This window comes from Pavona decussata, unplaced genomic scaffold, assembly GCF_977016875.1.
Source record: "Pavona decussata unplaced genomic scaffold, jaPavDecu1.1 SCAFFOLD_107, whole genome shotgun sequence".
In the NCBI taxonomy this organism is placed as follows: domain Eukaryota; kingdom Metazoa; phylum Cnidaria; class Anthozoa; order Scleractinia; family Agariciidae; genus Pavona; species Pavona decussata.
Genome location: NW_028145521.1, coordinates 512,501 through 536,257, shown reverse-complemented (window position 1 = coordinate 536,257; position 23,757 = coordinate 512,501). Strand labels below are relative to the sequence as shown.

At 37.0% G+C, this 23,757-nt stretch overlaps 3 protein-coding genes across 4 annotated transcripts in view; 2 read left to right on the top strand and 1 right to left on the bottom strand.

Moving 5' to 3' along the window:
* Positions 1–23,757, top strand: part of LOC146471000 (uncharacterized) — a 38,019-nt gene that overhangs the window by 2,935 nt on the left and 11,327 nt on the right. The window lies entirely within an intron of this gene.
* Positions 1,694–4,780, top strand: LOC146471002 (uncharacterized). The gene is made up of 2 exons (XM_085121309.1): positions 1,694–2,396; positions 2,743–4,780. The coding sequence occupies exons 1-2, from the start codon at positions 2,067–2,069 to the stop codon at positions 4,771–4,773; spliced, it is 2,361 nt and encodes a 786-aa protein (XP_084977435.1). The 5' UTR covers positions 1,694–2,066; the 3' UTR covers positions 4,774–4,780.
* Positions 5,641–6,670, bottom strand: LOC146471001 (P2X purinoceptor 7-like). Of its 2 annotated transcripts, none has more exons than XM_085121328.1 (3): positions 6,247–6,670; positions 5,941–6,067; positions 5,641–5,812 (listed from the first exon to the last, which is right to left on the bottom strand). In XM_085121328.1, the coding sequence occupies exons 1-3, from the start codon at positions 6,578–6,580 to the stop codon at positions 5,641–5,643; spliced, it is 633 nt and encodes a 210-aa protein (XP_084977454.1). In that variant the 5' UTR covers positions 6,581–6,670. The 2 variants fall into 2 exon arrangements, with proteins under 2 accessions (XP_084977454.1, XP_084977453.1); XM_085121327.1 differs by having other exon boundaries at positions 5,941–6,070; positions 6,247–6,667.

Sequence of the window (23,757 nt, the reverse complement as noted above, 5' to 3'; positions counted from 1 at the left end):
ATAATAAGGACTTACAGAACAGACTCCAGAACTCCAGAACTGGAAACACGATAAGATAAAAATACACACACTGAACGACCGCTAAGAAAAGATGACATTCTTCTTTACACAAACTTTATACCTTTATACCGACACAAATCTACACAAGCGATCTATTCAAATTACTGTTCGTTTTACATCCAACTCTAATAATGTTATCAGTTACATAAAGTACACGTTACACATTGGTGAGACCGGAGGGAGACTAGGTGACCGATTTCGGGAACATCCGTCCGGGACATTAAAATAAATTACATCCAGACCGGTCGCTCAACACTTTTAAGACCCATGTACACCCTAAAGAAATTGCGCACCGAGTTGAATTTCGCACAGAAACTCGCTAGATTGAATCAAATAGCGAAAACAATCCACGTCCATCAATATTTCGGTTAGACAACCTTCTTCAGGGGCTGAGAAAGCTAGGTAAAAATGAAATACTAATGAAAAGTTGAGATATGATTGATTGATAAACATAGAAAGCAGAAACGTGTACAGAAACCATTATAAAAATAGCAATGTAAACAGAACAAAGGCCCATTTCTACCCTTGATTCATTGCGGTCGTTTGTTTTTGTTTTGAAATCGTGCTTTTGTTAAATGGCGAAACCCGATTGGTGAACTATTTTTATCGCGCTTTTCTCAAACACAACACGCAGGTTGTCCGGAAAACGCGCTGTGTTCTTGTAAAGCTGCCCGAACGGTCTCGTCGAGTACAAATCTACAAATGTAACCTTATTTCTTCATTAAATCCGATAAATCCATACGGCTACACGTAGAATAATAAATCAATTCCTTTTTTTAATAAAATCGCCTTAACAAACTCTTCACCGTCTCCGTGCATCCCATAGGGTTCAAGAGTCTTGCCCCTGGAAATTAAAAACGTTTCTCTTATCCAAGCCCGGCCCTTTCCTATTAACTACATCCAATTATAACAAGAAAATGCAACGAATATGGAAAGCGCCAGTGCTGTTGCTCAAACACCATATTGTCGGTGATAATCATTGCATTCTTAAGTTTGTCATTTTAAAGGGGACCTGAAGCCAAAAATTGAACATTTTTTTTCTTAAAGCTAAGACCATGAACATCAATGCCTGAAACTTTTTTTCTCTCCATCGGTTCACTTTCGACCTCAAAAAAATACTTTTAGCTGCGAATTTCAGCCAAAAGCATCGCGGCTCGGAACGGTTGTGTCAGCGGTTATTTTAGGAGACTATGACGTCACTGGTGGGGACGGAAATGTGCGATTTCCTATACAGAACTATAGATTTGGAACTGTTCTTGACCTTTTTATTCATCTGTATGGTGAAAATAGACATTTGAGCGAAACTGGTTGAGCAGTTTCATTCCAGAGCTCCACTATATCTTCTGGAATCGTCCAACTCGAGTTAGATTCCGATGTTCTGCGTAGGTTAGAATTCTCAGCCCACGATCGACAAATGGCGCGCCTCTGATAACAACACCCGCGTAAAATTGCTTTTCCTATGTACGTGCTTCCTACTTGTCACCAAAATTACCTAAATCTTAAAGTTTTTTGTAGGTTTAGCTGTACGACTACATGCATTTTGTCAGTAGCCACGTTGCTGTTATTTTTCTAATCGGAAAAGAATGCTTTTTTAATCGAACGAGAATGTCACACAACAACAATATACATTCTCCTGGGTATATTTTTTGTTCAACTCCGGCTGCATTTTTTTTTCTAGTTCAAGAGTGATTGTTGTTCTGTTGTCTTGCGATTGCATACGTATGGATTACAGTTCTAGAACATTCAGTACTTCACTCATCGGACATCTCTTCGATGTCGTAAATACAGGTCTACCCAGGGCGCCGTGATCAGTTCTGTTTGACACCCACGTTCCTTTCGTAACTGGGAACGGCTTTTCCGTGCTTTATACAATGTACATGTCAGATTCTTTCCGATCACGTATCAGCTTTGGTGTATAAATAAAACTACCTTTCCAGCATCAGCATTATAGTTTTTGTCTATGAGATACTAAGCTGTGTATATCATCAGTTTACTGCTTTATCATCATGCCTTATTGTGCCGCCTTTGGATGCAACAATGATGCTCGGTATGTTAAAACGGTGAGTTACCACCGTTTCCCCGAGGACCAAAAACTCTTGAAGGAATGGTTGACAAAAATCAGCCGTACGGACCTCACCGTAACTAGAGAATCGCGGCTGTGTTCGGATCATTTCGAGCCTCATTGTTATGAACGTGACCTCAAAGCCGAGCTACTTGGAACACCAGGAAAACGCGTTTTGAAGGAGGATGCTATCCCAACACGTTTTATCCATCGACCCTCAAAGAAGCCACGGCTATCAACTGAAAAGCGGATCCAAGAAAGAGCGAAACGAGAGGTAAGTCTATGTGTGAACCTACATTTAGCCGGGAAATAGCGATATCAAAAGATCTACATGTAATCCTAAATCTGCATGCACCTCTTGACCTTTCTCACGCAACCTTATAAACCGAAATTTCAATTTGTGTTGATGCCTTATCCCAATGTTTTGGTGATTTTTGCTTCGTGATAATTGCTTACCATAACCATCCCATAGCTATAGTTTTTTTATTGGTTGGTTGTTCTACATATTAAGCGTATTGAAGGAAACATCATTTTTGCGCTCAGGTTTACAATTGCAATGATTTGATATCGAGTGTATCTGGGCATGGCAGGAGTTAAATAGCCTCTCTTTTGGTTTGCAGTATCTCGTGTCCGTGCTCACTTCCCCTCGCCACTCACCTCCTGCTGCAAAGGACTTTAGTACCTCCACCGAACCTGTTTCATCCGATGGTTCCCATGCTTGTTCGCAACAGACTTTAGCGATACCTAGCACCTCAAGCGAACCTGGCACGGCAGTTAGTCCCCTTAATTGTCCCGAGGACATATTCCAACAAATGGACACGACAGAGTCGCAGCTATTTCCACTCGTTCCACCGAAGGAGACCTATGATGTTGGGTGTCAGGTCAACACACGAGGGGTGCAGCTTATGCAGAAGACGACTGCGGTCCAGACAAACGAGACATCTTTTGAAGTGACCATGTGTGACCAAAGTACCCAAACTGATCAGACATTTGATGAGGCTTCAAACTCTCCCATTGAAATGCATATAGACTCACCTTCTGAACATGAAGAGACTGACACTTTGTCACCTCGAAAGGATCCATCCTTTGTACCACCCAAATGTGTTGAAGTGCTATCAGATGATTCACTGTCCGATACAGATGATACAAAAGAAACAAAGCCCCAGGATGATGTTAAATTTATTGTTTTCAAACAAAACTTGTATGAACTTTTTAAGTGGTGCCCTGAGTGCGGTGCTGCAGTGCAAAAAAAACATGCCTCCACTCAGGGTACTCAGTTGTTTGTTACATTGAAAGGTTTCAATGGCCACGCCCAGTTATGGCAAAGCCAGCCCATGATAAAGGGGGTGGCTGCTGGTAACCTGTTATTGTCTTCCTCAATTCTTTTAAGTGGGAGCACCTACACTAAAATGGCTTCATTAGCACAGATTTTGAAATTAAGTATTTTTAGTGAGAAAACCTTTTACAACATCCAAGACAAGTATTTATTTCCTGTGATTAACGAGGTTTGGGAAGGGGAACAAAATGCTGTTTTTGCTGATCTGAAAAACAAAGAATTGTGGCTTTCTGGAGATGGTCGATGCGACAGCCCTGGGCACAGTGCCAAGTATGGCACATACACAATGATTGACCAAAACAGTGACAAAATAGTCGACTTTCAAATTGTTCAGGTTACTGAGGTAACCAGCAGTAATGCTATGGAAAGGGAGGGGTTCAAAAGATGCATGGATAGTATTCAGGGTAAGGGGGCTCATGTAAAGGTTGTTGCAACAGATAGACATGTATCCATAAAATCTGATATGAAAAAAAACTACCCTGATGTAAACCACCAGTTTGATGTTTGGCATTTGGCCAAAAGCATTACAAAAAAACTAACAGAGAAGGCAAAAAAGAAGGACTGCAGTGAACTTTCTCCCTGGATCAAGTCTGTGTCCAATCACCTCTGGTGGTGTGCTGACTCTTGTGAGGGGAACAAGGAACTCCTACGGGAGAAGTGGATATCAATTGTCCACCACAGTGCCAACGTCCATCACTGGGACAGTGCAGATTTGTACCATGAATGTGCTCACCCACCCATCCCTAGAAATGTAGCAAGAACTAAGAGGTGGCTCCGGCCTGGATCGCCTGCACATGAGGCTCTCAAAGAGGTGGTTTTTGACAAAAATCTCCTGAAAGACATCCAGCAATTGACGTTGAGCTGTCACACTGGGACACTGGAGGTGTACCACAGCGTACAAACAAAATACCTTCCAAAACGGCAGCACTTTTCTTACAAGGGCATGGTAGCAAGAACCCAGTTAGCAGCTCTAGACCACAATGCCAATACTGGGAGGGAACAAGCTACTTCGTCAAAAGGGGCAAGTGAGGGAGAGCTTCGTTACAAGGTGGTCTACCCAAAACGATCTAAAGAATGGATTGCAAAACCAGTTATGGAAAAGACAACAAGAGACCATCTCAAGCCAATGCTGGATGCAATCATTCAAAGAAAGCAGCAAGATCCGGAGGAAAGAAGTGCCACTCTCGAAGCACCTCACATCCCACGCAATATTGCTGCCACTCCTCGCCCAGATAAAGCTGAAGTGTTGCTAGACACACATCCAGATTTTCAGATTAATGATTACTTTATTATCAGGCATGCGGAAGATATATAATTTTTTCTGGTGGACCTCTATAATCTGCTTGAATGTCTTCATCACGGGCAACATTTGACTAGAGAATTGAAGATTTTTGTCGGCTTAATCACAGCCGATCATCATAATGCATAATCGAACTAGAAGTAATCAAATTTCCAGTTGTTTTGAAATACAAAACCACCACAAGAAATTATAAATTGGAATGCTCATTCATGTGCTGCAAATAGTCGATTTGAAAATCGATTTCAAAGGGAACAACACAATGACACTAGCGATGAAGAGGTCTGACAATGATAGTTGATACTTAGACATTACAAAAGAGAAAAAAATTACGGTGTTGACCTGAATAATCAATACATATTTTGATGTAAAACTGCAACACTTACATGTACTGCGAGGGATTTTAAAACGATCCTGAGATCGAAAGAATTGCCATACGATGCTCAGAATGAAATAACTAAGCAGAAATAGGAATTCATGTCTCTTTTACGTTAAACGAGAAATAGGAAAATACTATTCAGTATTCGGGCTTGTACCTACGCAAAACAGACAAGAATAAATTTCTTTAGGTGTAGTGTTACGTTCAAGTATTGTTCTCAAATTTGTAAATATACCATTTGCTGTTTGAAAATAATTACGGCGTATTGATCTGTTGGAGAAAAACTTGTATAATTCGAAAGAATAAACGTTAACTTAGAAGAAATTTATAATAAAAGGGACTTATTTGCTCGGAATAAGAGACTAAATATCGAATGATGCATTTGAGGGGACTTCTATGTGTACCGCCGAAGAATGTTGATGTTGTCAAAAGCTTAACGGGAGCTTTGAACAACCATCTCAGTATACACCCATGCCAACTGAATTCGGTACTGTTTACCTCGACAATCAATTTAAATCAAGTTCTGCTGGCTTGAATCCTGCATACTCGCCGCTTTCCTCTGGAAATTGGCGACGAACTGCTTTCACAACACACGCTGGAATCACTCGCCGGTTTTTCCTCCCGAGAACACCGTGGACCCACCAAGTGAACTGACGGTAGGCCGCTAAACGCCACGTTCTAGAAAGGAAAAAATCGTGATTAATTTATATTTTGGCACAATGTGCGACTCGAAAAAAGCAGCGTGAAGTCTGGTTTGTCGATACATCAGTCAAACAAACGAATTCCAAAGACCAACTGCAACTGACCTGTTCTCGATTGGGTCCGGTAAGGGATTGCAGCGTGCGTTGTGAATTCCCACCAGAGCTGTATTTAAAACATCGGTGTCGAGGCAAACAATCCCGAATTTGTTATGTTCGGTGATACATTCAATTCCTGCTGTAAGAAAAAAAAAAACAACGTCGGGTCAAATATATATAACAAGCGAATTTGTTGGTCGACTGTAATGCAAGCTACTATAGTACAGAATCGACAGTAAATCGACCGATTGCATCTGACTGATCCAAATCATCTGAATCTTTGTTAACAATTATGTCATACGAATGGAGACAAACCTGCTTCATCGAATTTGGAGTTAAGCTCCTCTAGCTCTTGAAAACAGTGACATTCTTCGGCGGTAGACATGCTTGCGCAATTTCCCCCACAAATACACCACTCGATATTCCCAATTCTCGTTGTGAGATTGGGAACGGACTCTTCTTCTTGGCTCTCTTCTTCCGAGTCAATAGGTTCCTCGCCTGGAGGATACATTGGCTCGAATTGAAAAGGCTGTATACCACTCATACTGTTTTTACTGTTAACACACGCAACAAAATATAAAACAACTCTACGATGTTTCGCTGCTATTCTCGTTGTGGACCAGAATGTCGTCCCCACCAGTGACGTCATATGATGCCGCTGACAGCTACTTTGAGCCCGCAATGATTATGTTCAAAAAGCGGGAAAAGGGCGACTTCAAACCCGTTTTTCACAGAAAAAAACAACACATCGACCAAAACAACTACCAAAACTTGATTTAATACCTCTTAAACTTCCTGAAAATGAATACAAAAAATATATGATTTTTAGACTTCAGTTCTCCTTTAAGTTAAAGATATGCTGTTTACATTGATGTTACATAAAATTTCCTATTTAATGTTAAGTGGCATGTTTATTTTTCTATTAAGATTGTACCTGTAGAATGCCCCACTTCGAAAAATATCACTGAGACCTGCCAACCAAAGGTGCTGTCGCCGTTGAACAGTTCAGTATCGATGGGAGTCTGTTTCTCGGCTTCGCTAGGTTTAATGATGATAACAACGGATACCACACAGACTCTTACATCTACAAACTGGACGATTCAACTAAAACGTTTTACCTCTATCAGACCATAGACACCAAAGGAGGACGCGACATGGAATATTTTACGATCGCGCTGACAAACATTACCTTGCTGTTGCTAATCGCAGGAATAAAACCACATTTCGGTTGAACTCTGCCATCTATCAGTGGAATGGATATCAGTTTATCGTCGTACAAAACATCCCGACACTCGGAGCAATTAGTTTTAACTCCTTTAAAATATTGTCGGACCTGTTTCTCGTCGTCACGAATAGTTATGATGGCACTACGCATAGTTTAAACTCAGTCATCTACAAGTGGGACGAAAACAAGTTTAAATGGTTCCAAGGGATAAGAACCAAGGATGCTACAGCAAGTACAACGTTTGCAATAAAAACCAAAACTTTTCTTGTTTTTGCAAACCGCAGAAGCGACAAGCAGGGTTATTCTGTCCAGTCCTCTGTGTACAAGTGGTCAGATAACAGCTTTGTCAATTTCCAGTCTCTTCAGACATATGGTGCCTGGGATGTCAAGTCCTTCAGCAACAATGGTGAGACATTCCTCGCCTTTGCTAATTGGAAGAAGAAAAATTCTACCGACATCGACTCGTTCATTTACAAGTGGAATGGCAGCCGGTTTGTTCTGTTCCAGTCCATTCCTGCTCACGCAGGCCGCGCCTGGGAACCATTTTCGATTTGCGGTGAAACGTTCCTGGCTATTGCCGACCACAACGATGGGGGAAGTCGGTTGTGTATCGTTTGTCCGGATCACAGTTTATCAAATATCAAGAGCTTTCAGCACAATATCCATTAGACCTTAAAGTATTTGAACAAAAAGGTCACACTTACCTGGCAATTGCAAATTATCGGGATAAAAGATGGCACCGCAACATCAGCAGTGCTCTGTACAAACTGGTATACAAGTAGACAAAATACCACAATTGTAACGAGCACCAAGAGTACTGTAACCCTATCTAAGGTAAACGAAGTAGAGAGGGGTGCTTCTTTCCACGCTCAATTTTTAGGTGTTTTTTTTTTATTATTTTTTGAGCAAACAAAACGAAACGTTTTGATTTTTTGTTAAAATTTTCTGGGAATGATATCGCATGTTACATGAGGTCGGGCCAGGCAATCAATGTTTGACCGGCAGAGTTTTCAATAATCAGATTCTTCTTTTATGATTATAAAATAATTTTTCCCACGGTAAATTTTTTTTTTTTATATAAAAATAGCTATTTTCCATTTTGATTACTTTTGGGTCAATATTGGGCGGAAATATAAGGTTTTAATTTTAATCTAAGGCATTAATTTTGAAGTCGACTTAATTCCTGCGTCATGTGAAAGCTCATTGTCTGTTGTGAACCTCGAAGAAAACGTTTTTAAGAGATACTATATATCCTCCAAGTGTCATAGCTTTTACACTTGTGAAGTTGTGATAAGTTCGCTGGTTGACGGTAGAAATGGACTGATAATAATTAAAAGCTTTTTAAGAACTTAGTCTATATGCACTGATTCCTTTATGTTAGTTCACGGCATCTCAAGACATGTTATCTTCTTTTGCTGAAGCCATTTTTAGGGGATTCTACGCGGCTACTTATCAAACAAGCCATTTTTAAGTTATTATATCGTGTAGGGCTGATTTTTCATATTGGTTGATAATATTTAATTAAGGCCACTCTGTTACATAAAAATGGCTGTAAGGGAATTAATCTTCAAACTGCTTGCTGAAATTGGAGCTTGGAAAATTAACTGCAACAGTATAGTTAGGAAGCAGCATAAACAAGTAGGGCCAAATAGGACAAAATCTGTACTAAAGAAAACACACAGTATCATCATGCAGAGGTTACTTGTGTAGTTAATGCCTCTATCGTATAATTCTGAATTGAAATAGCTGTATATATTAACATTATAGACCATTGACAGCATTAATTCCTTGAGCATGTTAAACACTTGCTGTCAGTCAATTAAACTGTGTTGTGATTGATCACAATATACATAAGTGATCACTGTGGTTTGCATTTGCTGTAAAACATTATTATGCGACGCGAGTAAATTTGTAATATAAAAGTAAAGAACTTTAAGTACTGTACTTAATTGATTTGGTGAAAAAAGACTCTTGTTATCAATAGCGTCTGTTCCCGCAAACTATACTTTGTGTGGGAATGTAATAGCGCAGACTGTAAACACTAAATTAAGCCAAATTTCTGAATTCATCCAATAAAAGTAATTAAAAATAAAAAATGTGTGTACGTTTCGTTGCCTACCGTTATTTTACCGTTCTGCACCCTCCACTGTGATCTATAAGACGGATTTTGGGCTGTCTGTAGACACACCAGCAATTTATGCAAAAATAGCGTGTGTGCCCACATTTCTTCACTATGATTTAATGTGCATACACTTAAATAGAGCTAAAGTGCTTCGGATGGATTTCATCTAATTTTCGCAAAAAAAAAATGAAATTCAAAATTAAACAATCTTAATTTGAACTTACATTAAGCTGAAGTTTTTTAAAAGTCTTTTTTTTTGGAAATTGCAACCTCAGTACGTATACACGTGCTCTGAAATGCAATTATTGATTGCACGGGAACTACAAAACAAAGAGTGTGATGCGATAGGTAGGTGTAAGATCGGCCAACACCAACATTACCAAAGATTAACTAACCCACTATTCAATGCCGTCAAACTAAACTTTGTTGTCAACTTTTGCAGTTTTTGTAACAGCCGCCTCGTTTATCGAAACAATTTCCTCTAAAGTGAACGTGGCGAGGTGTGAAGCCATTTTGTTTTTCTTCGGCTGCTCGGAGGCAAGAGTTCATCCTCTCTTGTGTAAACGCAGAAAGAACATTTTCCAAATAAAAGAATTTATCGCGGAAACAGAGACCTTATACTCTTCTTGGTAACACAGTGGGAAATCCAGATCTTTAGGGGAGGGGAGAAGACGCTTTTGAAACGAAATACTTTTTTCTTTATCTAGGCCCTACAGACCTAAGAAAAATAAGAGGGAGGGGTGGGTGGGTCTCACCGCTACTTCTGCCATTCTATTTCGTTCCAAATGAAAGCTTAAAAAATCGGATGAGGAAGACAATTCTGGCAGCTACACTAAACCTAAAATATACTAATCGATGTAATCAGAACCAGTTGATTCAAAGGTTGAAATATGCTCAACAGAAAAAACTGCTGTGATTTTTTGATATAGTCGTCCCAACTCTGACGTCGCTGTTTAACCTCTCCATTGAGTCTGGACGTTTTCCATCTATCTTGAAATTGGCAAAAGTGACCCCACTTTTTAAGAAGGGTTATAAGCAAGACCCATCCAATAACAGACCAATATCTGTTCTGTCCACAATGAGTAAATTTTTTTGAGAAGGTGGCACGTACTCAACTGTATGCCCATCTGTGTGATAACCACCTGCTCTCCGATAAGCAGTCAGGGGCCGACTTAAAGCATAGACAGTCACTGCGACTACACAGTTCACAGGCCTTACAACTATGGAGAATGGAATGGTCACTAGCGCCGTATTCGTTGACCTTACTAAGGCATTTGATATAGTCAACCACTCTCTATTATTGTCAAAGCTGAATAGTCTCAGTGTTTTGGATGATTCTAGAGCTCGTAAATGGTTTGAGTCATACCTTTCCAACCGATGTCAAGTTAGTGCCTGCAATAACAGCCAATCGAACAAAGCCATTGTACCGATTGGGGTACCACAAGGCTCAAGCGTTGGCCCTCTGTTGTTTACCGTGTACATTAATGACTTACCAGACCGTTTGGAACACTATATGCAGATGATACTGTCTTATTCATTTCCGTTCCAAATCTATTCATAGCATCGAATCAAGGCTCAATTCAGACCTAGGTAAAGTTAGTCAATGGGTCATATCCAATCAGCTTACTTTGAGCATTAGTAAATCGAAATTCATCCGATCATGGGTAGCAGCCACTGCAGCAGCCAGTTCAATCTCAATTATGACCGACGATAAGAATATCGAAGAAGTAAGTTCTTTTACTTACTTGGGTGTAGTTATTAATAAGCATCTAACTTGGCAAGTTCACATTGATTATATTTGCAATGAGATAGATAAGAAATTGTTTAGGTGCTTGAACAACTTGTTTACACATTCTTTTGATACTGTTTTTAACAGTGAATATCATGATTATAATACCAGTCTAAGGATAATGTACACAGTGGGCTTTCTCAAATCGGAACTGGGATCTTTGGAACTTACTGGCTAGACAAATTTTGCCGCAAATGAGTGAAATAATTTGGATAAGTCCGTGAGGGAGCTTAAGTCACTTGATGAATTCAAAAAGGCCATTCGTAATGCAACAATCTGATTTCTTTTTATATATTATTGTATTATTTAATGATTTTTGAGGGTTAGTTCCTCTAATTAAACTATCTTAGTTATAGATTTGTAATATACTTAAGAAGGGTTAGTTCCTTCGCAACAACCATTGCTTAAAGAAATCTACAAAGACCCGCCCCTCATACGTTACAAAAGAGGGCGGTCAATCAAAGATATATTCGTGAGAGCCAGATTATGAAAAAGGCTAAAACATGCGCTGCGGAATCGTGCAGGCCTGTCACTCTTGTACAGTGTAAAACACTTCAATAGCAAAATCTGCAATCTACTCAATTCATTAATGCCACTGGCTTCAGGGTCACCCAACGACAATTTTCTCTCAGATCCTTTGAAACGTTATTTTAGGCGATCTGGAGTGCCTTTAAAGTTCTATAGGTTTATTTTAGGCAGCGCTATAATATTTTTATCTGTTCGGTCATTCTAGGGGAACTTGAGTCTTTTCGAAATTAGTAGGACATTTTTGTCCATTTTCCGAAAACCTTAGGTCTTATTTCCTTTCCGAAAATCTTAGCTGACCTTTTTTCGGTACCCGAAACAACATTTTTATCAATCCAAAAACACCAGGCCTTAAATTTCCCATATCACGAAAGTTCGTGGTGGAAATTCCCTCTAGAAAATTGTAGGGGATTAAGGGCCTTCCGAACAGATAATTTACCGAAACGATCCGTTTGGTGCCCCTGACACTTTCTACGAATATTCTTCTCCATCTGGGTTGTTGAACAATCCAATGGTAATTCCAGTTCTTGGTGTGTATAACAACATTTTGAGTAGAAAAGTACTTAAATTCCACGACAACAGTGCAGTGCGAGTCTCGCAAGACAATTCTGCTCCCGCCATCGCTCCCGCCATGTTGTTTGTATTACAGAAATACGCATGCTCTGTAGACCTTTGGCTTTACACACATCGCTGTACACAAATATCGTTGACCGTAAATCGATCGGAGGGAAATGAAACGTGCTAAAAATTGGCACTAACAAGGTGTTTGAACACTTTTTTGACTTTTCTCAATCCCAGGAAAAAGGTGATGTCTCGACAGGAGCCCATTACCCATTACCCATTATGGGCTCCTGGTCTCGACTAGTCATGGTTACAAAAAATGTATCCCATTCCCATTTTTGACATTTTTTTCCCATTCCCAGTGACCAAATCCCAGTCCCAGTTACTTAAATTCCATTTTCGCAGGGCAAAAACGGGGCAATACCAGTTCCCATTTTACCCCTTCTGCCTTCAGGACCCTCTTGAAAGGATCCTAGTCACCCACAGCGTCTTACGCACCTCACGGCTGCGATGTCCGCCATTTTTGGCCTTATTTTTTTCACAGCGAATTGAAATCCTGCTGCATCCTGCTTCGTATTGCAATCTTCCCCTCAGTAATTCTACATTCCGTTTTCTCTCTAAGTTTGAGTTTCCGAGTAAAAAAAAAAGAAAAAGAAAAAAACTGCAGACAAATGAATACGTTCACCTTCCCAAAAGACGGAGTTAATGATTGACCTTCATAACACCAAATACGGAAGTGTGCGAGGTTCCTTTTCCATGAGACAGTGCGCTCCAGTTTTCCCGCTCTTCACAAACAAAACATCTTTGCAAAGGTTCATCTTTGCTCGACTTAGAAAATGTCCAATTTGGAGCTGTTAAGCGCAGGATTCTCAACGATCCTTGGCACAGAGGTTGTACCACAGAAGAATGGACAGAAATTTTCCACTCAGCAGAGTTAACTTAAAAACGCTGTTTACTAGACGCCTGCAGAATTTCATGGTTATATTATACAAGAGCCTGTTTTTTACTGACTATCCAAGTTACTTGAGGAATATGTTAACTATGCGTACCTCATCCTATAATCTACGTGGTAATTATATTCTGGACCTTCCCAAAGCAAAAACGACTACTTATGGCCTACACTCCTTTTCATACTTAGCTAGTAAAATATGGAACTCTCTCCCGGACACTTACAGGACATCTGACTTTCCTCAATTCAAACAAAAGATCCTTAATTATGAGGCCTTTCCACAGTGTATATAATGTATGTATATAGTGTATATATAATGATAAAATTGTTATTGTAATTGTATTTCATTTTATTTTATTTTGTCTATTTACTCTTTCTTTCTAATATTTATTTTCTCGAAGATATTAGCTATTCAAAGCTACTCTACAAATTCGAGGATAAATAAAGTATATGTATGTATGTATGTATGTATGTATGTATGTATGTATGTATGTATGTATGTATGTATGTATGTATGTATGTATGTATGTATGTATGTATGTATGTATGTATGTATGTATGTATGTATGTATGTATGTATGTATGTATGTATGTATGTATGTATGTATGATCTTTTCAGCCAAACGTACGTTATGAGACCACCAGTACCGTCTTCGGTTGCAGCGCCCGGCGAGTTTGACATCAATATCATCCATCTGACGGGCGAAACTTTTACTATTCGAGTGACAGAGAAGGTTACTGTTTCTGACACGAAAGCTGAAATTGAAATCAAAGTAAGGATAAATGCGGACCAGATTAGACTGATTTATGGTGGTAGAAAACTTCAGGATGATCAAACAGTGGAAGACTTTGGAATCCAGCCCAATGAAACCATCCATTTAGTGCTTTATATGGTTGGCGGAGGTGCTCCTTTGCCGTGCGCGTTTAATGCAGACGAACTTGCAATGATTCCACGTTCGATAACGACTTCACCAATGCCAAAGATTTGCAGCAACTTGTTTAAAAAATTTGCAGCAGCTTTTATAAATTTGCAGCAGTCTTTATAAATTTGCAGCAGCCTTTATAAATTTGCAGCAGCCTTTATAAATTTGCAGCAGCCTTTATAAATTTGCAGCAGCCTTTATAAATTTGCAGCAGCCTTTATAAATTTGCAGCAGCCTTTATAAATTTGCAGCAGCCTTTATAAATTTGCAGCAGCCTTTATAAATTTGCAACAGCTTTTATAAATTTGCAGCAGCCTTTATAAATTTGCAGCAGCCTTTATAAATTTGCAGCAGCCTTTATAAATTTGCAGCAGCCTTTATAAAGTTGCAGCAACCTTTATAAATTTGCAGCTACCTTTATAAATTTGAAACAACTTTATAAATTTGCAGCAGCCTTTATAAATTTGCAGCAGCCTTTATAAATTTGCAGCAGCCTTTATAAATTTGCAGCAACCTTTATAAATTTGCAGCAACCTTTATAAATTTGAAACAACTTTATAAATTTGCAGCAGCCTTTATAAATTTGCAGCAGCCTTTATAAATTTGCAGCAGCCTTTATAAATTTGCAGCAACCTTTATAAATTTGCAGCAACCTTTATAAATTTGCAGCAACCTTTATAAATTTGCAGCAGCCTTTATAAATTTGTAGCAGCCTTTATAAATTTGCAGCAACCTTTATAAATTTGCAGCAACCTTTATAAATTTGCAGCAGCCTTTATAAATTTGTAGCAGCCTTTATAAATTTGCAGCAGCCTTTATAAATTTGCAGCAGCCTTTATAAATTTGTAGCAGCCTTTATAAATTTGCAGCAACCTTTATAAAGTTGCAGCAGCCTTTATAAATTTGCAGCAACCTTTATAAATTTGCAGCAACCTTTATAAATTTGCAGCAGCCTTTATAAATTTGCAGCAGCCTTTATAAATTTGCAGCAACCTTTATAAATTTGCAGCAACCTTTATAAATTTGAAACAACTTTATAAATTTGCAGCAGCCTTTATAAATTTGCAGCAACCTTTATAAATTTGAAACAACTTTATAAATTTGAAACAACTTTATAAATTTGCAGCAGCCTTTATAAATTTGTAGCAGCCTTTATAAATTTGCAGCAGCCTTTATAAATTTGCAGCAGCCTTTATAAATTTGTAGCAGCCTTTATAAATTTGCAGCAACCTTTATAAAGTTGCAGCAGCCTTTATAAATTTGCAGCAACCTTTATAAATTTGCAGCAACCTTTATAAATTTGCAGCAGCCTTTATAAATTTGCAGCAGCCTTTATAAATTTGCAGCAACCTTTATAAATTTGCAGCAACCTTTATAAATTTGAAACAACTTTATAAATTTGCAGCAGCCTTTATAAATTTGCAGCAACCTTTATAAATTTGAAACAACTTTATAAATTTGAAACAACTTTATAAATTTGCAGCAGCCTTTATAAATTTGCAGCAACCTTTATAAATTTGCAGCAACCTTTATAAATTTGAAACAACTTTATAAATTTGCAGCAGCCTTTATAAATTTGCAGCAACCTTTATAAATTTGAAACAACTTTATAAATTTGCAGCAACCTTTATAAATTTGCAGCAACCTTTATAAATTTGAAACAACTTTATAAATTTGCAGCAGCCTTTATAAATTTGCAGCAGCCTTTATAAATTTGCAGCAGCCTTTATAAATTTGCAGCAACCTTTATAAATTTGCAGCAGCCTTTATAAATTTGCAGCAGCCTTTATAAATTTGCAGCAGCCTTTATAAATTTGCAGCAGCCTTTATAAATTTGCAGCAACCTTTATAAATTTGCAGCAACCTTTATAAATTTGAAACAACTTTATAAATTTGCAGCAACCTTTATAAATTTGCAGCAGCCTTTATAAATTTGCAGCAGCCTTTATAAATTTGCAGCAACCTTTATAAATTTGCAGCAGCCTTTATAAATTTGAAACAACTTTATAAATTTGCAGCAACCTTTATAAATTTGCAGCAACCTTTATAAATTTGCAGCAGCCTTTATAAATTTGCAGCAGCCTTTATAAATTTGCAGCAACCTTTATAAATTTGAAACAACTTTATAAATTTGCAGCAGCCTTTATAAATTTGCAGCAGCCTTTATAAATTTGTAGCAGCCTTTATAAATTTGCAGCAACCTTTATAAATTTGCAGCAGCCTTTATAAATTTGTAGCAGCCTTTATAAATTTGCAGCAACCTTTATAAATTTGCAGCAGCCTTTATAAATTTGCAGCAACCTTTATAAATTTGCAGCAGCCTTTATAAATTTGCAGCAACCTTTATAAATTTGCAGCAACCTTTATAAATTTGCAGCAACCTTTATAAATTTGTAGCAGCCTTTATAAATTTGTAGCAGCCTTTATAAATTTGCAGCAACCTTTATAAATTTGCAGCAGCCTTTATAAATTTGCAGCAACCTTTATAAATTTGCAGCAGCCTTTATAAATTTGCAGCAACCTTTATAAATTTGCAGCAACCTTTATAAATTTGCAGCAGCCTTTATAAATTTGCAACAGCTTTTATAAATTTGCAGCAACCTTTATAAATTTGCAGCAACCTTTATAAATTTGCAGCAACCTTTATAAATTTGCAGCAGCCTTTATAAATTTGCAGCAACCTTTATAAATTTGCAGCAACCTTTATAAATTTGCAGCAACCTTTATAAATTTGCAGCAGCCTTTATAAATTTGCAACAGCTTTTATAAAGTTGCAGCAACCTTTATAAATTTGCAGCAACCTTTATAAATTTGCAGCAACCTTTATAAATTTGCAGCAACCTTTATAAATTTGCAGCAGCCTTTATAAATTTGCAGCAGCCTTTATAAATTTGCAGCAACCTTTATAAATTTGCAGCAACCTTTATAAATTTGAAACAACTTTATAAATTTGCAGCAGCCTTTATAAATTTGCAGCAACCTTTATAAATTTGAAACAACTTTATAAATTTGAAACAACTTTATAAATTTGCAGCAGCCTTTATAAATTTGCAGCAACCTTTATAAATTTGCAGCAACCTTTATAAATTTGAAACAACTTTATAAATTTGCAGCAGCCTTTATAAATTTGCAGCAACCTTTATAAATTTGAAACAACTTTATAAATTTGCAGCAACCTTTATAAATTTGCAGCAACCTTTATAAATTTGAAACAGCTTTATAAATTTGCAGCAGCCTTTATAAATTTGCAGCAACCTTTATAAATTTGCAGCAGCCTTTATAAATTTGCAGCAGCCTTTATAAATTTGCAGCAGCCTTTATAAATTTGCAGCAGCCTTTATAAATTTGCAGCAACCTTTATAAATTTGCAGCAGCCTTTATAAATTTGCAGCAGCCTTTATAAATTTGCAGCAGCCTTTATAAATTTGCAGCAGCCTTTATAAATTTGCAGCAGCCTTTATAAATTTGCAGCAGCCTTTATAAATTTGCAGCAGCCTTTATAAATTTGCAGCAACCTTTATAAATTTGCAGCAGCCTTTATAAATTTGCAGCAGCCTTTATAAATTTGCAGCAGCCTTTATAAATTTGCAGCAGCCTTTATAAATTTGCAGCAGCCTTTATAAATTTGCAGCAACCTTTATAAATTTGCAGCAGCCTTTATAAATTTGCAGCAGCCTTTATAAATTTGCAGCAGCCTTTATAAATTTGCAGCAGCCTTTATAAATTTGCAGCAGCCTTTATAAATTTGCAGCAGCCTTTATAAATTTGCAGCAGCCTTTATAAATTTGCAGCAACCTTTATAAATTTGAAACAACTTTATAAATTTGCAGCAGCCTTTATAAATTTGCAGCAGCCTTTATAAATTTGCAGCAGCCTTTATAAATTTGCAGCAGCCTTTATAAATTTGCAGCAGCCTTTATAAATTTGCAGCAGCCTTTATAAATTTGCAGCAACCTTTATAAATTTGCAGCAGCCTTTATAAATTTGCAGCAGCCTTTATAAATTTGCAGCAGCCTTTATAAATTTGCAGCAGCCTTTATAAATTTGCAGCAGCCTTTATAAATTTGCAGCAGCCTTTATAAATTTGCAGCAACCTTTATAAATTTGAAACAACTTTATAAATTTGCAGCAGCCTTTATAAATTTGCAGCAGCCTTTATAAATTTGCAGCAGCCTTTATAAATTTGCAGCAGCCTTTATAAATTTGCAGCAGCCTTTATAAATTTGCAGCAGCCTTTATAAATTTGCAGCAGCCTTTATAAATTTGCAGCAGCCTTTATAAATTTGCAGCAACCTTTATAAATTTGCAGCAGCCTTTATAAATTTGCAGCAGCCTTTATAAATTTGCAGCAGCCTTTATAAATTTGCAGCAGCCTTTATAAATTTGCAGCAGCCTTTATAAATTTGCAGCAACCTTTATAAATTTGCAGCAACCTCTATAAATTTGCAGCAGCCTTTATAAATTTGCAGCAGCCTTTATAAATTTGCAGCAACCTTTATAAATTTGAAACAACTTTATAAATTTGCAGCAGCCTTTATAAATTTGCAGCAGCCTTTATAAATTTGTAGCAGCCTTTATAAATTTGCAGCAACCTTTATAAATTTGCAGCAGCCTTTATAAATTTGTAGCAGCCTTTATAAATTTGCAGCAACCTTTATAAATTTGCAGCAGCCTTTATAAATTTGCAGCAACCTTTATAAATTTGCAGCAGCCTTTATAAATTTGCAGCAACCTTTATAAATTTGCAGCAACCTTTATAAATTTGCAGCAACCTTTATAAATTTGTAGCAGCCTTTATAAATTTGTAGCAGCCTTTATAAATTTGCAGCAACCTTTATAAATTTGCAGCAGCCTTTATAAATTTGCAGCAACCTTTATAAATTTGCAGCAGCCTTTATAAATTTGCAGGAACCTTTATAAATTTGCAGCAACCTTTATAAATTTGCAGCAGCCTTTATAAATTTGCAACAGCTTTTATAAATTTGCAGCAACCTTTATAAATTTGCAGCAACCTTTATAAATTTGCAGCAACCTTTATAAATTTGCAGCAGCCTTTATAAATTTGCAGCAACCTTTATAAATTTGCAGCAACCTTTATAAATTTGCAGCAACCTTTATAAATTTGCAGCAGCCTTTATAAATTTGCAACAGCTTTTATAAATTTGCAGCAACCTTTATAAATTTGCAGCAACCTTTATAAATTTGCAGCAGCCTTTATAAATTTGCAGCAGCCTTTATAAATTTGCAGCAACCTTTATAAATTTGCAGCAACCTTTATAAATTTGCAGCAACCTTTATAAATTTGCAGCAACCTTTATAAATTTGCAGCAGCCTTTATAAATTTGCAGCAGCCTTTATAAATTTGCAGCAACCTTTATAAATTTGCAGCAACCTTTATAAATTTGCAGCAGCCTTTATAAATTTGCAGCAGCCTTTATAAATTTGCAGCAGCCTTTATAAATTTGCAGCAACCTTTATAAATTTGCAGCAGCCTTTATAAATTTGCAGCAGCCTTTATAAATTTGCAGCAACCTTTATAAATTTGCAGCAGCCTTTATAAATTTGCAGCAGCCTTTATAAATTTGCAGCAGCCTTTATAAATTTGCAGCAACCTTTATAAATTTGCAGCAACCTTTATAAATTTGCAGCAGCCTTTATAAATTTGAAACAACTTTATAAATTTGCAGCAGCCTTTATAAATTTGCAGCAGCCTTTATAAATTTGCAGCAGCCTTTATAAATTTGCAGCAACCTTTATAAATTTGCAGCAACCTTTATAAATTTGCAGCAACCTTTATAAATTTGCAGCAGCCTTTATAAATTTGCAGCAGCCTTTATAAATTTGCAGCAGCCTTTATAAATTTGCAGCAGCCTTTATAAATTTGCAGCAGCCTTTATAAATTTGCAGCAACCTTTATAAATTTGCAGCAGCCTTTATAAATTTGCAGCAACCTTTATAAATTTGCAGCAACCTTTATAAATTTGAAACAACTTTATAAATTTGCAGCAACCTTTATAAATTTGCAGCAGCCTTTATAAATTTGCAGCAACCTTTATAAATTTGCAGCAGCCTTTTTATTTGCAGCATGCCCCCTGTAGGCCACCGTAGATTAAGGAAATAAGGTTCTCATTTCCATAGCTTTAATCTTTGGCCATTCCACCTGCGTATTTTTTAAATTCAATTTCGTTTGAATAAAATGATTATTGAGTAATCTTAATTTCCTGATATCTAAACAAAACGTTCACTTATCAACCTTAGAAATCAATCTGTGGGGAAATTGACTTCTGCTGCTGCTTTATAGACACAAAAAGAAATTCTTCTCGTGGAGTGCTATTTTATCTTTCTCTTTATGCAAGTAAAAGCTCGATTTTTTTTTAGTTTAGTGTTTACTGCAATGCATTCTGAGCCAGTAGCCTCACAGCGTATTTGTTCAAGAATTTCTTAAGGATCACTCTCTAACTTAAGTTCATTTTGAATAGATGGAAAATGTAATAAAAAATATATAAGTTTTCTCAAATAATTTTTACAGGATATATGTTCAGTTGAAAATAGCAGGAAGTTTTATCCCATGCTACGTCGCAGCATCTTTTGTCATAAATCATGAATGCATAGAATGAGCTAAAAAAAACCTAGAAAATACTTATTATCTTACACTATTTGCAAGCGTGTACTGTACTTTCTCATTTACACTAGACTTGATCAGCCGAAAATTTCGCTGAGAAAAAGGCAAGTTCTTCAGATCCCAGGCTCGTAAGGATTATAGATACAGCGAATGTTACTCCTTAAAGCAGATATTTGCACCAAAATGTTAAGCCAACGATGTTTGCCCACGAAAGGTTTTCTGACCACAGATATAATAGGCCTTATCACGGTTTTCGACGCCATTTTGACGGGTAGGCAAACAGGCTTGAAATAACAGTGTTTGTATGGAAATCCGATGTCAAATAATTTTCATAAAACATCGCTTCTGAAAAATTCATGAATTGGAAACTTTTGGCACTAGGAAAAGAATTTTAAGAACAAAATTAGAGGGATGTAGCTGTGACAGAAAGCGTCCAGTCGTGTTTTTGAACTTTTGAACGTTATCATAGGAATCTTGAAGGAGGGAATGGATCTATAGTTAATTATGTAATAATTTTGGGGAAAACCTATTTATGGAGTTGTAGGTACAAAGACATTCCTCGCTTTTGCTAATTGGCAGGATGAAAATTCTTACGACATCGACTCGTTCATTTACAGGTGGAATGGCAACAAGTTTGTTCTGTTCAAGTCCATTCCCACTCACGGAGCCCGTGCCTGGGAACCATTTTCGATTTCCGGTGAAACGTTCCTGACTCAGTCGCCAACTTCTACGGGAAGTCAGTTGTGTATCGTTTGTCCGGATCACGGTTTATCAAATACAAAGAGATTTCAACTAAACATGCAAGTGACCTTAAAGCATTTGAACACAAAGGCTACACTTACCTGGTATTTGCAAAAAGTCGGGGTGAAACATGGAGCTTCAACACCAACAGTGCTCTGTACAAACTGGTATACAAATAGACAAAAAACACGGAACAAGCGCCACAAATTGACTCAAGGAATTCACCATGCTATCACAATATTGTAACGAACACTGAGAGTATTCTAACTCTATCTAAGGTAAACAAAGTTGAGAGGGGTGCTTCTTTTCACGCTCATTTTTATAAGTTTTTTCATATTTGAGCAAACAAAACGAAGCGTTTCGATTTTTTGTGCAACATTTCATAAATTTTGTAGTCAAATTAATTCCTGCGTCATGAAACAGCTCATTGTCTTTTGCGAACCTGGAAGAAAACGTTTTTAAAGATACTTTATATTCTCCAAGTGTCATAGCTTTTACACTTGTGAAGTTGTGATAAGTTCGCTGGTTGACGGTAGTAATGGACTGATAATAATTAAAAGCTTTTTAAGAACTCAGTTAGTCTATATGCACTGATTCCTTTATGTTAGTTCACGGCATCTCAGAAAATGTTTTCTTCTTTGCTGAAGCCATTTTTAGGGGAGTCTACGCTGCTACTTACCAAAAAGTCATTTTTAAGTAATTATATCGTGTACGGCTAATTTTTATCATTGGTTAATGATATTTAGGGGAACTAATCTTCAAACTGCTTGCTGAAATTGGAGCTTGGAAAATGGACTGCAAAAGTATAGTTAGGAAGCAGCATAAACAAGTAGGGCCAAATAGGACAAAATCTGTAATAAAGAAATTACACAGTATCATCATGCAGAGGTTACTTGTGTAGTTAATGCCTCTATCGTATAATTCTGACTTGAAATAACTGTATATATTAACATTATAGACCATTGACAGCATTACTTCCTTGAGCATGACACTTCCTGTCAATTAAACTGTGTTGTAATCGATCACGATGTGCATAAGTGATCACTGTGGTTATTATGTGACGCGAGTAAATTTGTAATATAAAAGTAAAGAACTTTAAGTACTGTACTTAATTGGTTGGGTGAAAAAAGACTCTTGTTATTAATAGCGTCTGTTCCCGCAAACTATACTTTGTGTGGGAATGTAATAGCGCAGACTGTAAACACTAAATTAAGCTAAATTTCTGAATTCATCCAATAAAAGTAATTTTAAAAAAATTTTTAAAAAGTATGTACGTTTCGTTGAATGCCGTTATTTTACCGTTCTGCGCCCTCCACTGTGATCTATAAGACGGATTTTGGGCTGTCTGTAGACACACCAGCAACTTGTGCAAAAATAGCGTATGTGCCCACATTTCTTCACCTTGATTTAATGTGCATACACTTAAATAGAGATAAAGTGCTTCGGATAGATTTCATCTGATTTTTGCAAAAAAAAAATTAAATTCAAAATTAAGCAATCTTAATTTGAACTTACATTAAGTTGAAGTATTTTAAAAGTCTGTTTTATTGGAAATTGCAACTTCAGCACGTATACACGTGCTCTGAAATGCAATTATTGATTGCACAGGAACTACAAAGCAAAGAGTGTGATGCGATAGGTAAGTGTAAGATCGGCCAACACCAACATTACCAAAGATTTAATAACCCACTATTCAATGCCGTCAAACTAAACTTTGTTGTCAACTTTTGCAGTTTTTGTAACAGCCGCCTCGTTTATCGAAACAATTTCCTCTAAAGTGAACGTGGCGAGGTGTGAAGCCATTTTGTTTCTCTTCGGCTGCTCGGAGGCCAGAGTTCATCCTCTCTTGTGTAAACGCAGAAAGAACATTTTCCAAATAAAAGAATTTATCGCGAAAACAGAGACCTTATACTCTTCTTGGTAACACAGTGGGAAATCCAGATCTTTAGGGGAGGGGAGAAGACGCTTTTGAAACGAAATATTTTTTTCTTTATCTAGGCCCTACAGACCTAAAAAAAAAAAAATAAGAGGGAGGGGTGGGTGGGTCTCACCGCTACTTCTGCCACTCTATTTCGTTCCAAATGAAAGCTCAAAAAATCGGATAAGGAAGACAATTCCGACAGCTACACTAAACGTAAAAAATACTAATCGATGTATTCAGAGCCAGTTGATTCAAATGTTGAAATATGCTCAACAGAAAAAACTGCTGTGATTTGTTGATGTACTCGCCCCAACTCTGACGTCGCTGTTCAATCTCTCCATTGAGTCTGGAAGTTTTCCATCTATCTTGAAATTGGCAAAAGTGACCCCACTTTTTAAGAAGGGTTATAAGCAAGACCCATCCAATAACAGACCAATATCTGTTCTGT

Excerpts from the sequence above, each read along its gene's own strand:
- LOC146471001 (XM_085121327.1), bottom strand. The coding sequence starts at position 6,580 with ATGACGTCACTGGTGGGGACGACATTCTGGTCCACAACGAGAATAGCA. Across the intron at positions 6,071-6,246 it reads CTCCAAATTCGATGAAGCAG|CAGGAATTGAATGTATCACC; the intron begins GTTTGTCTCCAT and ends TTTTTCTTACAG. Across the intron at positions 5,813-5,940 it reads CCGGACCCAATCGAGAACAG|AACGTGGCGTTTAGCGGCCT; the intron begins GTCAGTTGCAGT and ends TTTCCTTTCTAG.
- LOC146471002 (XM_085121309.1), top strand. The coding sequence starts at position 2,067 with ATGCCTTATTGTGCCGCCTTTGGATGCAACAATGATGCTCGGTATGTT. Across the intron at positions 2,397-2,742 it reads AAGAAAGAGCGAAACGAGAG|TATCTCGTGTCCGTGCTCAC; the intron begins GTAAGTCTATGT and ends TTTGGTTTGCAG.